This window comes from Enoplosus armatus, chromosome 9 (genome assembly GCF_043641665.1).
Source record: "Enoplosus armatus isolate fEnoArm2 chromosome 9, fEnoArm2.hap1, whole genome shotgun sequence".
Taxonomy (NCBI): Eukaryota; Metazoa; Chordata; class Actinopteri; order Centrarchiformes; family Enoplosidae; genus Enoplosus; species Enoplosus armatus.
The window spans coordinates 24167755-24183831 of NC_092188.1; the positions used below are offsets into that span (position 1 = coordinate 24167755).

Sequence of the window (16077 nt, forward strand, 5' to 3'; positions counted from 1 at the left end):
GCATGCACGGTCGGCGCATCTTCGATGCTAAGCTCACATGCTAAGCTAAGATGGTCAACATGATCAACGTTATAGCGGCGAAACGTCCACTTGTTAGCATAGTCATTGTGAGCATGTTGCCCGCAGTACAGACAGCTTGGCTGTAGACTCACACAGGTACACCTTGACATATGAATATTAGCTAATAATCAGTGGGGCCGATAATGGGCCGTCCCCGGTTTTCTGCCGTCCCTGCAGCCGGCCTCCACCTGTCCACAGCTCTGTTGCAGCCTGGAGGCCTCACTTGCCCAGAGGGATGCTAAATTGTGGCGGCTCCTTTTGCCAGAATGGAGGAGAGGGCAACCCCTCTCCTTTCTCATTCTGCCTATCCCTTTCCCCCCGTATGTCATTATTTTGTGAGATAGCCGGGGCTACCGTGCTAATTATTCCCACTGCAACACATAGTAGCTTCTAAATACCAGCCGCTCTGTCTGCAGCTAGCCTCCTACAGCCCCAGCATGATAAACACCCCAACCTCTCTTTTTTTTCCCCCCTCTGTCTTCCCCTTTTGCGCCCATCCTCTTCCTCCCATCCCTCTCTTCTCTACCCCTTGGTCATTTCATTACACCATTTTTCATGCTCTGATGCTGCATTATATTTTAGTTCTCCCTCTGCTTACTACATCATTTACTCCACCTCTCGTGTCCATTTTGCTCAGTCCAACTTCGCTGCAGGCTTTTAGAAAGAAAAACAGAGAAAAAAAATGCACTGCAGTCAAAGGCAACCCCCCCCCCCCCAAAAAAAAAAAAAAAACCTGAGCCCAGTTTACTGCTACTGCTAGATGAATGAACGTGCTTGTGTAGATGCTGTGACAAGCCCCTCTGGCCAATTAGCCCAGAGTCTAAGAGTAACACAGAGGTAAACAGCACTGACTGAGGTCTGCAGGGCTTCAGGTCAGCATACTCCTGATTCCAGGGGATGTATACATTTGTGTTTCATTCATGAAGGGGCACCAAAATATCTATGGTTGTCATACTTACAGTAGGCAAATGAATCCTGAAATGTAAGAGAAAATGATGCAAAAAAAAGTTTCATCTAGCTGAAAGTTAGATGAGAAGATTGATACCACAGTCTGGCCTGGTGACTTAACAAAATCCACCCAGCAGCACCTTTAAAGCTCACAAATGAACACCGTATGTCTTCTTTGTTTAATCCACACAAAGTGTAAAAAAGGCGAGTTGTGGTTTTGTTGGGCGTCAGGTGAGGGACTATTTCTTCTTGGAGTCTCAGCTATTTGCCTGGCAACCTCAAGATGACAACAAGACTCCAGGAAGCTGCACCCAGTTGCAGTTAATTAAAGGGGACTTATTATGCGTTTTCTTATTATAACGTTACAGTGTCAGATGATCATGTTAAACATGGCCAAAGTTTCAAATAATGAGGTAAACGTATGTAAAAGTAATCCCTGTCAAAAAGCTCAGGCTTTCAGACTGCTCTGAATACTAGGTTTCCAACGTTTTGTTTTCCAGTTATGCTCAAGTGAAGAGTTTATTCCAAGCCGAAAGCCTGTCAAACTACAATCTTCTTGGTAAATGTATGTATGTATGTCTGCTTGAGTAGTATTACAGCCAGGGGTTAAAGTGGGACAAATCTTTGAGCCCCTCCAAAGCATCAAGCATAAGGCCCCATGTTCTCACCTGACGAAAGCTTTGTAGCAAGTCCCTCAAACAGTGAACAGTGCCAGGAGCTTGCTGTTCAGTCTGGTAAAGACTCCGGCCTTCCGCCCAAACATCACCGAAGCTCCATCAGAGCGAAACCAAACACTCTCTCATTCAGAAAGGCATCATCAAGGCCATGCCGTGATAAACAGTTCGGAAGAGCCTCAGCGATGCCTTCTTCATTAGTAGATCCGAGTTCCACCAAGTCTGAAGAAAAGTAGTTGGCTGAGAATTATTAGCTGAGCACCTCAAGTACACAGCCAGGCAAGATTTCTGTCACCAATGAGAATGGTGAGCTTTGGCCTTGTAGGCTTTGTTCTTGTCATTAATGCGTCTCTCATTGCTTTTTAAATTGTATGATATATGTGACACTGGAATGCAGTACCAGCGTTTTCTGTTTTGCAAGTCAAGAAGTTCTGGATGGTTTGTGAAGGGCCTATTGTGTTTTTGCAATATAGGTTGTTCCAAATACAGATGATTTTGCTGAGGAGGATAAGTTAATATTGAATCAAACTATGTTTCTGATGTATTGTCAAGTATTGAACTCTGGCATTTCTGCAGGGATGTCGTTTGTTTGACTGAATTTTGCAGTTTTGCCATTCGCGAGACACCTAGTGATGTAGCACTTTTGCATACAGAGCATCCTAACTTCTTGTTAGAGACAACAAATAAGTGGATATGCCTGTTGGAAATACGGTGCTGTTGTGGCTCTGGGGTTTACTGCTCTTTGTGGATTTAGTCCACTGCATTCTACAATATATTAGCAGATGTCACATGGGCCATCATACTATCATGGCTGCTTTCCAACCCCCCTAGTCATAGTATGAAAGTGGAATTTGGCAAGTGATACCAAAGAGCATGAGCTTCAATTCAGATTGATGACTGCCACCCTTGACCTAACCTAACAATGACCATGGATGCCACACCCCGTCCTGCGCCAGGCCAAATTAGTCCATCACTTTAAACTTGACCACAATACCGCAAACCACCCAGCTCCTTAGCATGCACTTGTTTCAGCTGTCCAGTATTCTCACGCAGCGTTTGAAATGAACTACCGCTTCAGAAGTTCAGTTTACGCTCACACCCCTTCTGTAGCTAGCAAGGTGCGCGGATGTGTGTTTGAGGGTGGGGGCGGGGCCCTGCGGTGACGCTGCTTTCTGATTTGTTCAGTGAGTGAGTGTCCCGGTGGCATCAGCTGGAAGGAATGCCAGGCTGCAGCCCGAGAAAAAAGGAATTCGCTTGAAATGACTACATATCAAAGTGCCAGTCAGACTTTAACCCCTGATTGTAGGCATAGAAATAACAGTGCAGGGAAATACTATACAGTCGTTTGGTGACAGCAGAATAACATTTTACTAGCTACATTACCTTAGTTATTTCCTGACCACTTGTTATTTCCACTTCACTTGACATTCATGGAATTTCCAACCCGTGCACCTATTAACAGGGGCATATATAAAGATTTTCTTTTATATACAGCTTGTGATTGGAAGACTAAACCCGTGTCAGTAGGTTGTTGCAATCTTTGTTGCTGCCGATGTTCGCGCTGTCCACTCATATTCTGGGCTCCAACGTGTACGGATGGATTCGAGAAGTTGCCATGTCCAATCATGTCCAACATATGTTGTGAAGTTGGCCAATCAGAAGAAAGTGGGCTTTTAGGGAAGTGGGGCCTTAAAGAGACAGGGGCTCAAACGGCTTGTTTCGGACAGAGGGTGAACTGAGGGTCCGCATGAAGGGCCAGGAGAAGGCAAATAAGGACTTTTTTGAATTGTGAATCATGCAAAGCTGCTCTAGTGGAGTCCCAGAACAAAGATGAGCATTATAGGTCCCCTTTAAAAATTGTTCCAGCATGTAACTCCCCCTAAAACCACTGACTAAACAAGATACAAATTTGTTTCCCCCTGCTTCCAGTCTTGATGCTAAGCAAGGCTAACCACGTACTGACTCCATACTTGATGTGCAGTCATGAAATTGATCTACTGTGCAGTAACAAAAAGTCATCATTTGCCCTTTAGCCCTCAGATAAATTCTGATTAACCTGGTTTGATTTGTTAGCTCATTGAATAAATAAAGGTATTCGCAACTACCGATCATTTTCAGTGTTGATGAATTTGCTTGTTTTTTTTTGTCTCGTCTAGTAGTGAAAAAAAGCCCATCACAAATCTTCAGAGCCAGATGTGATGTCTGCAAATTGCTTGTTTTGTTCTCTCGGGAAACCCAAAGACATTCTGCTTACAATGATATTTAACACAGAGAAAGTGAAACCAGTTAATATAAACAACTGATTACTTATCAACATAGTTGTCTCTAGGTTCAGAGTTGATCAATTAGCTGTTTGACGTGGATAACATTCGAGATTTGTGTGTGTTTTCTATTACATTTGCATTTATCATTCTTGCTTTAACTGGCTGATAAGATTTGCAATGAGCCCCACTGTCTAGGACGCATGCATTTTCTTTGATTAGTATTTGGATCAGTAGTTTTATCATCCTCCCTATCCATTTTCACATCCGTCCTGTGTAATTGATAACAGTGTAACTAGTTGAAGCCATCACATTTGTTTTACGGTTGATATTGGCAGCAGCTTCATCCGATAGATTTGTGGAGGAAGCGGCATCCCGTGGTTCTCCTCAGCGGCGGTAGCTGGAGTGTCTCTCTCTCTCTCTCTCTGCTCATGTGGAATAATGCAGTCTGGTCACTTTGTTTTGGATGGCAGCGCTCTCGGTTGGATGCTGCGTGATACTTCCAGCCGAGCTCTGTCACTGGCTGAGGTGGAAGTAGAAGTTTGTCTGTCTCAGCAGACGCCTTTCCATTTCGCTGCATTCGTAATCTTCCCCCCCCCCCCACCCTTTGCTTTTAGAGAAGTAACTCACTGCAGTGCAGATTAATCAGAGGGATTTAATTAACTTGGCCCCGGCACACACATCAAACCTGGAGACAAGACAGGCTATAAACTCAGCCAATTATCTCCTGCTAGAAGAGGGGTGGGTGGGTCCCCTCATGTCTACCCACCCTCCACTCCACCCCCCGGTAGCCGCAGAGCTTATTTCATTAAACTGTCCCCTCACCTCACCTTAAACCCTCTTCACCTGGCCATAACACCACACACTAGCATTGTTGTATAGAGCCACATTGGGTTTTGATTATTACTCTTGTAAGTAATCAGTATCAGTGGCCTCAGCAGGGATGGCTTTTACTTTTACGAGAAACTTTTACATGGATTGGTAGTCTCCAGGGGATACATCCTACTGACTTTGGTGATCCCCTGACTTTGTCCTCTAGTGCCGCCATGGGGTTGACCTTTGTGGTTCAGACAAACGCCAACCTCCTCCAACCTCAGGTTCTCGGATCCCCAGCTCCGCCCTCTCGTCCAAATAAGGCCACTTCTGGCACCAAAAAGAATAAGGTGGCGACGGCCTAAACGCCAAGCTCGAGAGGCTAGACAAGCCGGCTAGGCTAGGTTAGGTACTTGATTTAATTTCTCCAACATGCCCTGTGTGTACCTTGTTCATTGGTTTGCTTCCCCGTGCGTTATATTTTCGCATGCTACATTTCATTTTCTGTGATTGACTGTTTATTAGTTAGTTTTTCTTCTCTTCTCTGCGAAGCTCAGAGGTTTTATTGGGATAAAGGGCGGTAAAAAATAACTTAACTGGAATTTTTAAACGTCTCGTAATGAAGGAAATTGGGTGAAAAGTAGAGAAAAATCAGTTTGAATAATTGTGCCTATATTCAGAGATCAATGTTGACAAACCGAAATATCATAAGCAACACAGGCAAAAGCACACAGCCTTATACAACTCCCATGCACCCTGCTGCAGCTGCTGCTGCCATGTTACGGCGTCGTCATGGCAACCAAGACAATGTCTGCTGTAGCATGGGGATGGTGTGTTGCTGTTAGTTTTTGGGATAGGAAAGAATGCCAGTCCTGTATCACGTACAGGCACGCATCACTAGGTGCGTGTGTGTGTGTGTGTGTGTGTGTGTTTCTGCTGATTTGAGGTATTGTGGTTTATTCATGATTCACCTTGAAGTCACCTTGCTCCGCAACCGAGGTCCAAAAAGCGGCCAGCCTGCCGACTTCTCTCTAGCCACAGATACCAGATACCTGCCTGTACATCGTGTGTGTGTGTGTGTGTGTGTGCGCACTGTATTCCCCACATAATTTAATTCTTGTCAGGGTAGAAAAGCCTCTCACTGAAAGCTATACCAGTGAAAGTCTTTTAGTTGAGTTCACAGCTCCCTCAGGCAGCGCTGGGCTTCCTCTGGCGTGTGTCAGGGGCGCGTGGAGTCATCCCGCTAACCTTTACAACTCCACTTACCACCATCAACGCTCCTCTCTACAGCCAGCCAACTGGGGCTATACCTGCTTAAACTCACTGACTCCAATCATATCGTCCATCTGTGACTCTCTGGTCAAATCATCAAGTCTCTCAAGTTGAGTTGTCCAGCGGTCATTTTCTACGCTGCCCGTGTCGTTGTTCACAGAAGTACACATGATGAACTGGAAGGCGTATCAGTACACCATGCTGGCTGTGGTTACAGCTATTGCAGAGAACACTTCCGACCACGCCCCGGTGGTGCTGGATGTGGTCAGACGAGCAACACATTTGAAACTGTACGCCAAGACAGTAACAGTAGTTTTCAACGTGGTGTTAAGTTACTCCTGGGATGCACCCCTAGCTGGTGTTAACATGTGTCTGTAGCTGTCTATTTCGACAATGTTGCGATCATGAGGCCTTTGTGTTTGCACATGGTATTAATAAGCACTACACTATACATCGTGAGCATACAAACACTTACGGTTCCCATGAAAGTTTTGGCAGTGGGGGTATGTACGTCATTGTAACATGGTTTCGTTCCCTATCCAGAAAGCTCTCTTCTAAAGTAATTTTTTTTTTTACATATCAGCAGCTGTTTAGATTCCCTTTTTTTTTTGTTTTTTTTTGAGAATAGCAAGTAAACCAGCGTTTCTGCAGTTTGATAAAAGACTTCATTGTTGAGTTGTTTCAAGCACGAGCTACAACGTCTGAGAACTCTGGCCCCGCTGAAAAGCATCAGAGAGACTGAAGTGACGGTGAGGGGAATGTAGTCTACTGCATTTGAACCATGAATAACCCAGTTAAGAGGTGAGCTTTCAGCAAATCAAGCCAACGGGGAATTTTTCTGCTTTTGTATTCATCTGCCGACAGCTCCTGTCAAGGTCTGTACACGCCACAGATCTGGGCGACCCCGCCTAAAAGTTTCTCTGTGACTCTTGTTTGCAGTGATGGGTTTTTTTTTTGGGGGGGGGGGTTCACCAGGTTATTTCTATTCATCATACTGTCGATATGGCAATGTGACACTGAAATCAAACAGCTGATGAACTTTGCCTCATAAGGTTTGGACACTTTTTTTTTTTCACATCCCTTGTTCTCTTTTCTTTTTCTTTTTCAGAACATGGACAAGACACAGCTCCCGTCTGTGACGCTGATCGTGGGCTGCGGAGTGTCTTCGCTGACATTGCTGCTCCTCATCATCATCTATGTGTCTGTCTGGAGGTGAGATGAAGCTTCTTGTTCTGGAAACATTCAGCATTGGGCCCGTGATTAATGCAACGGGGGGGAAGCATTCAAATCAGAACAGTTCCAACAAGGTGCAAGGATTCGTCCTGTGCAGTACAAAACACAAAAGAGTACAGATAGCGTGGCCTTGTGATGTCCTTTCGTGTGTAACCCTCTCTGTGACTCCTCTTGTCTTCAAAATGGAACATGGGAAGTCAAGTACCCAGTATGCTGCAGTAGTTAACCTCTTGAGATCACCCTTGAGTCAGCAGACTCCCCCCTTGTTCTCTTATCAGAAACAGTGAATTAATTTTTTTTTTTCTAGAATCCATGACATGCTGCACCAGAAAGGTTAAAAAAGTTAATGAAAGTTGTGAATGCTCCGACAGTGGGTCGCGTGTATAGACAATTGATGTAATCACCCCTCCATTCGAAGGCGCCGTCTCTTTGTGGAGGGCTGAATAACATGATTTACGCACTCGGGAGTCCAGCTGGGCTGCTGAGACGAGAGGCATTTTCCTACAAGAGCTTTCATGAAGGTAGGGTATCCATGAAAAACAGCGACGGAGAAAACTGCCACAAAATTGGCGCCATGACATCGTTGTAGCTGCAGCAGGTTGCTATAAGTGGAGTTGCAGAAATAGCACTTCTTAAATCTGCATACTGCTTCAATTGAAGGTGGATCCAACTTGATGCTAACATTAAGCGTTACAATAAAATGTTCTTGTTGTATATAGTAATTCTGTGTTTGTCAATGAAGTTACCACAACATACTGGAAAATGTGTTTTTTAACTTCTATTTTTATGTATAAATTTTGAAGCACTATGAGTTTAGGCACGCATACTTCACTAACCCTTTCACACCTAACAAACAACAAATGGACAATTTACAATTTGTACCTATTGGCACATTGATGGCGGCAGAGCTGCCATGCAAGGTGCTGGCCTGCCCATGGGGAGCAACTTGGGGTTCAGGACACTTAATAACACTGCGTAAGCCTCGAGTAAAGAAAGCTAACAGAGGTGACACACGGCTCGTCTGGGGATCCTAAAGGGGACACTGTACTCTTCCTAATGCACACTGCAACATGGCTAAAGTTAAAGTCATGTGCAATCTGTGGCTGTAAAGGGGGAGCGCCTGAAATACCATAATCAAATCATTCATAGCATCAGGAGAAAGGCTTGTAACCGAACCCTGCACGATCTTGGCTACAGGTCTGTGGTGCGAGATTCATCTATATCTATATCTGTCAATTTTTTTTATCTCTGTCATTTTCCTGCAGGTACATTCGGTCTGAGCGCTCAGTCATCCTCATTAACTTCTGCCTCTCCATCATCTCCTCCAACGCCCTCATCCTCATTGGACAGACCCAGACGCGGAATAAGGTGAGGACCAATCCCGAGACCAAGTTTGCTTGATGACGTGTCATCACAGCGATGCCTGATTCTTTAAGAATCGTCTCGCTCACTTGTTTTTTTTTTGCGTGTGTCTTCTCCCTTGTCTTCTCCCGTTGTTTCAGGTCTTATGCACCCTGATTGCTGCGTTCCTTCATTTCTTCTTCCTTTCCTCGTTCTGCTGGGTTCTGACGGAGGCGTGGCAGTCGTACATGGCAGTGACGGGCCGCCTCAGGAATCGCATCATACGCAAGCGTTTCCTGTGTCTCGGCTGGGGTGGGCCTCCTTGTCTGCTGTCCGTCGCCATCGCGCAATTTGGTCTTTTCTCTCGTTTCCGTTTGCGTTAATGCCCATTTGTATTTTCCTCCCAGGTCTCCCTGCACTAGTAGTGGCGATCTCAGTAGGATTCACCAAGGCAAAGGGATATGGAACACCAAGCTAGTAAGCATGCTTTCCTATAGATCCACGCCTGTATATACCTCCACCTCTTTAACTATTTATGCAGGGATATTACACGTTTGGGGGGTTTATGCCTGCAGCTTAATTAACCTCTCTCTCTTTCTCTGTCTCATCTATCTTTTACTATCCTCATTCTTGTCATGCATACGCTCCTCTACTTCACCTCATTCTGTCCCTCCTCTTTACAACCCCCACCCCCCAACCCCTGCCTCTTTCCCCCATCACCTCCATTTCTTCTAATCACGCCTTTCTACAACTGTATTTTCCTGCACCTCTCTCTCTCTCGTAGCTGCTGGCTGTCTCTGGAAGGAGGTCTTCTCTATGCATTTGTTGGACCCGCTGCAGCCGTTGTCTTGGTATTTCCTCTTTCCTCCCTCGTCCGTCTGTCTGTGTTGGTTTGCCTTCAAAACGTCTGCACTAACTCAAAGTTAGACCAATAGCAATAGCTCCCATCATGTAACACATTTCATACGGTCACTTTTAAAGAAAAAAAAGCGCATTTCGTCTGCATACATCCATGCAAGGATTTGTGATAGTAATAGTTTGAATCATTCATTATGTTAAACTGTGTTAAATAGTAAAATATATAACGCAATAGATAATCAAAACATAAGATTAAGTAAAAAAACAATATTAAAATGGGAAAAATAAACAAGCCAAAGCTACTCAGCAGTCATTGTAAGTCAATAAGATTCTCCAAAAAAAAAGGCCGTGGACACAGACAGTAATTAATTTAACATTAAATGTGCTACCTCATTATTTTAGCTAATCATTGTATAATAGTAATAGTAATAGTACTTCAGTGTAACAGTAAACAAATAAGAGCGCTGCAACGCTATTAGCCCATATCTCCTTCTCTGCCTCCTCCCTTCCTTGTTCACTCCCTTCTTCCCTCCTGGCCTCTACCTTTTCCTCATTTACCCCCTCTTTCCCTTCCCTACCTCTACCTTTTCTTTCCTGCCTCCACCTTTCCTTGCTTACTCTCTCCTTTCCTTCCTGCCTTTTCCTTCCCTACTTAATCCTGTTTTTTCCCCCTGCCTCCTCCTTTCTCCATTGACAACATTTCCTTCCCAACCCCTTTTAGTTATTAGTCAGAACCCAACACTTAGTTTGTGTTTTTGGGCATCTGCTTAGCTAAAAATATGACCAAAATGAGCTAACTTTAGCTCTGTGCTAAAGTATCCAATAAGTACGTTATTAATATATACTGTTTATTTTATATTGTCGGAGCTGAAGACAACAACCATTCAATCAACCATAGCCATGAAACATACTACCTACCTGTTGGCTGGCAAAACCCTGTATACATTCACAACTAAAACTGTGTACACACAAAGACAAAAATATGCATAAGCATTATTGATTGTCCCCCGGTTCTGTTTTATAAATCTCAGTCATTGTGAAATTGGGTGCAAGAGCACAAGCCTCATTTCCACTCTTACAGTTACAGCCATATCATCATTAACAGGGGAAACAATGGCTCCAATGTAAATTTAAAAAAAAAAAAATCAATATTTTATAAATGCGCTTTTGATTGATTGATTTTACAGAACGCAGTCAAAAACACAATCGGTCAAATTCAAACAACCTAAACCAACTATGTTTTGCTATAATGTCATGTCTCTCACTTTATACTTCATGTCCACCGTCATATCACCCCAGCTTTCTCGAGTCTGGCCCGAAGTGTGAGTGAGGTGCGCACATTCTCACTGCGCATTCGGTGGGAAAAGGCGTATGCATGGTTTGTTGCATGTACACATTGTTTATACATCTGGCCACAGGTGACTATAGCTTAACGCTGGTAAGCGTCCATGGTACGTTTGATAATGCACTCTCGAGTTGTATCAGTTTAGAAGATAGTGGAATATTTATTAGCACAGTTAGGGTTCCGCTTTCTTACAGCTGCTGTTTAAATTTGACGGCCCTACGTTAACCATAAAAATCATACGGAGAGGTTCATATTAAATTGTCGCTTCTGCTCCCCTGATGGTCAACCTGCGTCTGAGGTAAATCGCAGACGTAAACCCCCTGGCAGACGCTGCACTGACACCGTGTCCCCGTCTTTCTCTTAATGAAATCCATTAGCTCCAGTTTCGGCGGTTCACTTCCCGGTCGCTTCTGTCCCACCTGCAAGCGAACTGCTTGTTTTGGGCGGGCTTTTTACACAAGCTGCTTCTCTAATAAAGAGATACTGCTCCTGGATAGCCCGGCCCACTCTGAACCGCATCACAGTGTACTCGTACAAGAGATTTTTATACACTGTGAATCCTCAAAGCAGTAAGATTGACGCAATTACCACAGTCAAGGATATCCCCCTCCCCCTACCTTTGATTTTTTTACAGCTCATATTTTATGTGTAATCTATTTCCAGCACACTGTCTATATTCAAAACTGCATTTTTTATTTTACCTCTCATGCTTCATTGGGTTGCCTGTTTTTGGCACTAACATTTAAGATGGTACAGTCTAGTATTTACAGTGCAGAGCCTACAGTAAGTACGACTAGCGTGTGTGTGTGTGTGTGTGTGTGTGTGTGATGACATTTATGAGCATGCTGCCATCATCATCATCATCTTGTCATGAAGATCATTATCCTCATCCTCATCCTCAGAGTAGAGCTGCATGTTCTGACGTAATGAGACTGTCTTTGCTCTGCTTTAATCCTGTGCCTCTTCTCTTTGGCAGGTTAACATGGTTATTGGAATTCTCGTTTTTAACAAACTGGTGTCCAAAGACGGCATTACTGATATGAAACTAAAGGAGAGGGCGGGGTATGCCTTATACCACACATCCATTTTACACAGTGACCTATAACCAGCCTGAGGGCTCAGCCGGTGGGGAGGGACTAGCACAGTTGTAGGCTCTTCGTTTCGGACTTTGGCAAATTTGTTGAATATGAAAACAAAATTTAACACCAGGAGGGGGAAAACGGCCGACAAATGTGCCTGAATGAATCAAAAATAAGAGACCAAAAGAAAACGTGTTTTCTCATGTAGCTAAGGCTCTGATCAGTGCTTGGAATGTTAGAAAGAACAAGAACAATGTGGGGGAAAGCTGTCTGGTTATTGGTCCTGCACAGACTGAGCAAGATGATGACTCATCTCATTGCTTTCTTTTTAAGTTTCAAATGTGTCGCATTTTCCCCTCCAGCTGCTCTTTGTTTGCAGGTGTTGCTATTGATGTAAAGTTCTGTAAATCCATCTGTGTCTTTTTTCTCCTGTTTTGTTGTTTTCTAGTAGAGGGAAGCAGGGCATTTAAACAGCAAGACCTCGCCGAAAAACACGTTGTAGGAAAAATGTAGCAGCCCTGGCCGTCACTTCTGCTGGTTAGGGTGACATTGTGCTCAACAAAGTAACTGCTGAGATTGTGGAATGTGACGGGGCAAGAGATGCCAGCACTTACTTTGGTAAATACATTGTAATCATGCCCAATAGAACCAATGGCCAGCGCTGCCACAATAAAACAAGTTGTAGTAGACCATCGTTTTCCTTTAACATCTGGTGACTTCAGTACATATATATATTTATATAGTTTTCTGGTCCATTGCCAGTCAGGCAACAGGTGAGGGCAGGGACCAATGTATACAGTGTGTTGAATACCCACACCTTTGCATATTTGAGCAATAAATGGAACAAGATATTGGGGTGTTGCAGCAGTTAGTGTTGGAGTTATTTCTTGACCAACAACCACCGTGCTTAGTGGCTGCGCGCTGCATCTTAAAAGTCTCACAGTGTATAAAGTGTCAATATGACTACTGAAACTGTATCAACCGCCTCATCTGACCGTGGGTTTGGCGGCAAACGAGCATGTTTTCCAAAATGTTGGTGAGTGCTCCATGCAATTAAAACTAGTTAAAGAACACGCAAAATATTTGGCATGAACATTGTCACTAACTACTTGCGACTCAAGTCTAAATATATCGGGCTATCAGCTTTCAAAAAGCCATCGGTCAAACAACAGAGCGCACGCGCACCCTGCTCCCCTTTACACCGCAGGCTGTTCTGTCTCCATTGGCATTGTTGGTGCATTCAAATGTTATTTTTCTTTCTCTCTCTGAAAATGTTTGCTCTCTTCAATGATTCTCTCTGTTCTACTGTACTTGTTTATGCTGTCTTGAAATGTCATGTTTGCGTTTGCACAGAATCCCCTCTCTCTCACTCAGGGCTCTCCAATCAGGAACACATCAGTCTCAGAAGCCCCCTTCCATGTCATCAGTGATTGGGTAAAAAAATACCTGCCCATCCCACCCTCTTCTTAATGTAATGGCTACCAGCCCTGCCCATCACCAAACCTGCTGAATCCTCTAGCAAGCATCTCTGATTGGCTTACTATTACTTCCTGCCTATTTACCTCACGATTTCACTAGTGACCTTGCAGTTTATTACGCTACCTCCTTTTAGCTGGATAGAACATAACACTTACTTACCTCAGGTTCTGACAATTTCTGGAGTGCTTTTAGAGAAACTGTGACTGTTTCAACAATAACACATGCTAGTAGCAGGGCAGTGCTATTAATATTTTCTATTGACTTGAATGGTGTGGGCATGCATGTGTGCAAGTTTAGTATGGTCATGTCACGATTGCATCTATAAAGTGTGTGTATCCTGCGTCTGACGAACTCGTAGAAACGCAAGTCATCTTGACAGTGAGGACTGGTCAGATTGCTGCTTGAATTTGATTGGCCCTCCTTCAGTCTGAATGTCACCTCAGACTGTTTTCACGGTTCATTTCTCGTTGAGTAATGTGTCGCAGCCGAAGCTCAAATAGCATTGTTCTCAATTGCTACGTATAACTGAACTGATCATTTTGCACTTTGGTTCAAGACTTCAGCAAGGAAGTTTGTTCTTGGTACACTGGGACCAGTATGTCTGAGAAAAATCATTTTTACTCAAGGCCCACTTATTACACTCAACTCAACTCACTCTTCCCTGTGGATGCGATGGCTGGTTTTGGTCTGATGGTCACAAACAGCTGATGTTGTCTGTTGTTCAGTCTCTGGTCCAGGGTTTTTTGCCATTTTACTGATGTAGAGAGTTCCCTACAACTGTCACGTGTGATGCCATGCTGATGTCATGCACTCAGGAGGGGATCCTGTCTTTAGGGTGTACCGGTAGAGAACTTAAGGTGTTGAATGCATTGTTATAAGTGCTGACTCCTTGTTACTTAGATGTCCCAGCCAGGTAAGGAGGTCCCACTGGGATCATTCTGGTGGTCCCCTCTGAGTGAGCAGCGTCCATCAGCAGCTCGAGTTCAACACTCCGGCCATGTGATGAACCTAGTCAGAAATCTACCAAGTGGACCTTCAGTTGAGATTATTTTTTTCTGCTCGACTCTTGTCCTTAAGTCTGTCTTGAAGCTGGACTTTAGTTGTTGCCTGTTGAACTCCTAAATGTATCTGCATCCTAGGCTCCGTGAATGTATGCAGCCGGTCCTTTGGATCGTTCAAAACATCACTAGCGCAGCCACAGCCAGTGATTCTCGTCAGCCACGGAGGAGGATCCCAAGGCATTTACAGGACGCATAGGATATGTGCATTCCGAGTCTACCCCCGGGGTCTCCTCCCAGTTGGACTTGTCTGGAACACCTCCACAGGGAGGCTTCCAATAGGCATCCTGATTAGATGCCCAACCACCTGAATTGGCGCTTTTGAATATGACAGAGCAGCTGTTCTGACCTCCTTTCAGATATTTGATTTCCTCAGCTTATCTCTGGTGGTGGGCCCCCTGCATGACTTGGCACATTTGGAGAAATATTCTACTGGTTAGGTCCCCCGAGGCAAACTAAGGTCTATTCAAAAGCCTTTGTGATTTGGCTTTAATAGGACACGCCTGGAATAAAGAAATGGGGGCCAGACCTGCGAGGGAATATGACAAACGAGCGCATGGTGGCTGGGCCTGCTGCTGGGTCCAGTCAGCATCAGCCGGGAACAACGTGGGCCCACCACCATGTGGGTTTACCCTTTGCAGCGGAACTCAACCCCCTGATAGGAGCAGGATTCCGCTGTATTGCCATTCGGGCAATAAGCTAGTGTACATGTTAAACCTATCCACCTATTTAGCATTGCATTCCTATAACATTGTTAGACAGTGTAAAAAAGGAAGTACCAAAATCGCCAGATATATCATCTTTTTTTATTTTACGCATTCAAAACCTGGCCTCTACGTGACCCACAATGCAATTCTAGCATCACAAATTGAGTCAGAGATTCGGGGTGTGGCTGGTAGTGGTTGGTAGAAGACTGGTTAGCTCACTCCACACCCTTAGATTTCCATGACCATTTATCAGACTTTATACAGCTCTGGAACCACGAAAGGCTTTATGTTTAGTGGTACTCACCAAGACCCGTAAAGAGACGCTGTGTGTGTAAAACCGATGAAGTTACCCTTTAAATCATAAACACCCACGCCAGTGCAAATTCAAGATGAGACAAGATAAATGGTGAGCGCAGTAAACACATTTAAACTTCAAAATGTATCAATTCATTTGTACCTTCATCAACTCCGTACTTCAGATGATTTCATTTTGGGAGATCCACCACTCCCAGAGACCTTGGATCTTGTGTTTTCCTCCACATACTGCACACAGTGTGGGCAGTTGCGGATGTGATACGTTGAGGCTGCTCAGTTTGAAATGTTGCATTGTTGCGTTGTTTGTGCTGACCGCGTGGCAGTTCTCTCCGTAGTGGACACCCTACACCCACTCGCCTCCCCTGCATGTGTGTCTCGAGGTTTAAATGCAAAACGTGTTTAATAAAGCTAATTCATTTGTGCGATATCTAATTAAGAGCGCAGCGGCATCTGCGCCAGGCAGGGCTGCTCTCACCTCGCAGAGTCTCCTCCCCCCCCCCCCCAAAAAGAAAATTTAAGGCTAATTCACTGAGAAAATTAAAACAGACAGGAGAGGCATAATTCCAACCAGCACTGGAGTTAATTTCCTCCCTAAATAACACTTAAATGGTTTCAATCATCAAGCCTGTGTATT

The 16077-nt window shown here is 44.4% G+C and overlaps 1 protein-coding gene across 1 annotated transcript in view; it reads left to right on the top strand.

Moving 5' to 3' along the window:
• adgrb1a (adhesion G protein-coupled receptor B1a) overlaps nt 1-16077 on the top strand; it is an 85649-nt gene that overhangs the window by 56014 nt on the left and 13558 nt on the right. The window contains exons 18-24 of the mRNA XM_070911353.1: nt 7137-7240; nt 8527-8629; nt 8764-8914; nt 9010-9079; nt 9387-9453; nt 11782-11867; nt 13259-13318. Coding sequence (XP_070767454.1) covers nt 7137-7240; nt 8527-8629; nt 8764-8914; nt 9010-9079; nt 9387-9453; nt 11782-11867; nt 13259-13318 — 641 coding nt within the window. The remainder of the gene's footprint in view (nt 1-7136; nt 7241-8526; nt 8630-8763; nt 8915-9009; nt 9080-9386; nt 9454-11781; nt 11868-13258; nt 13319-16077) is intronic.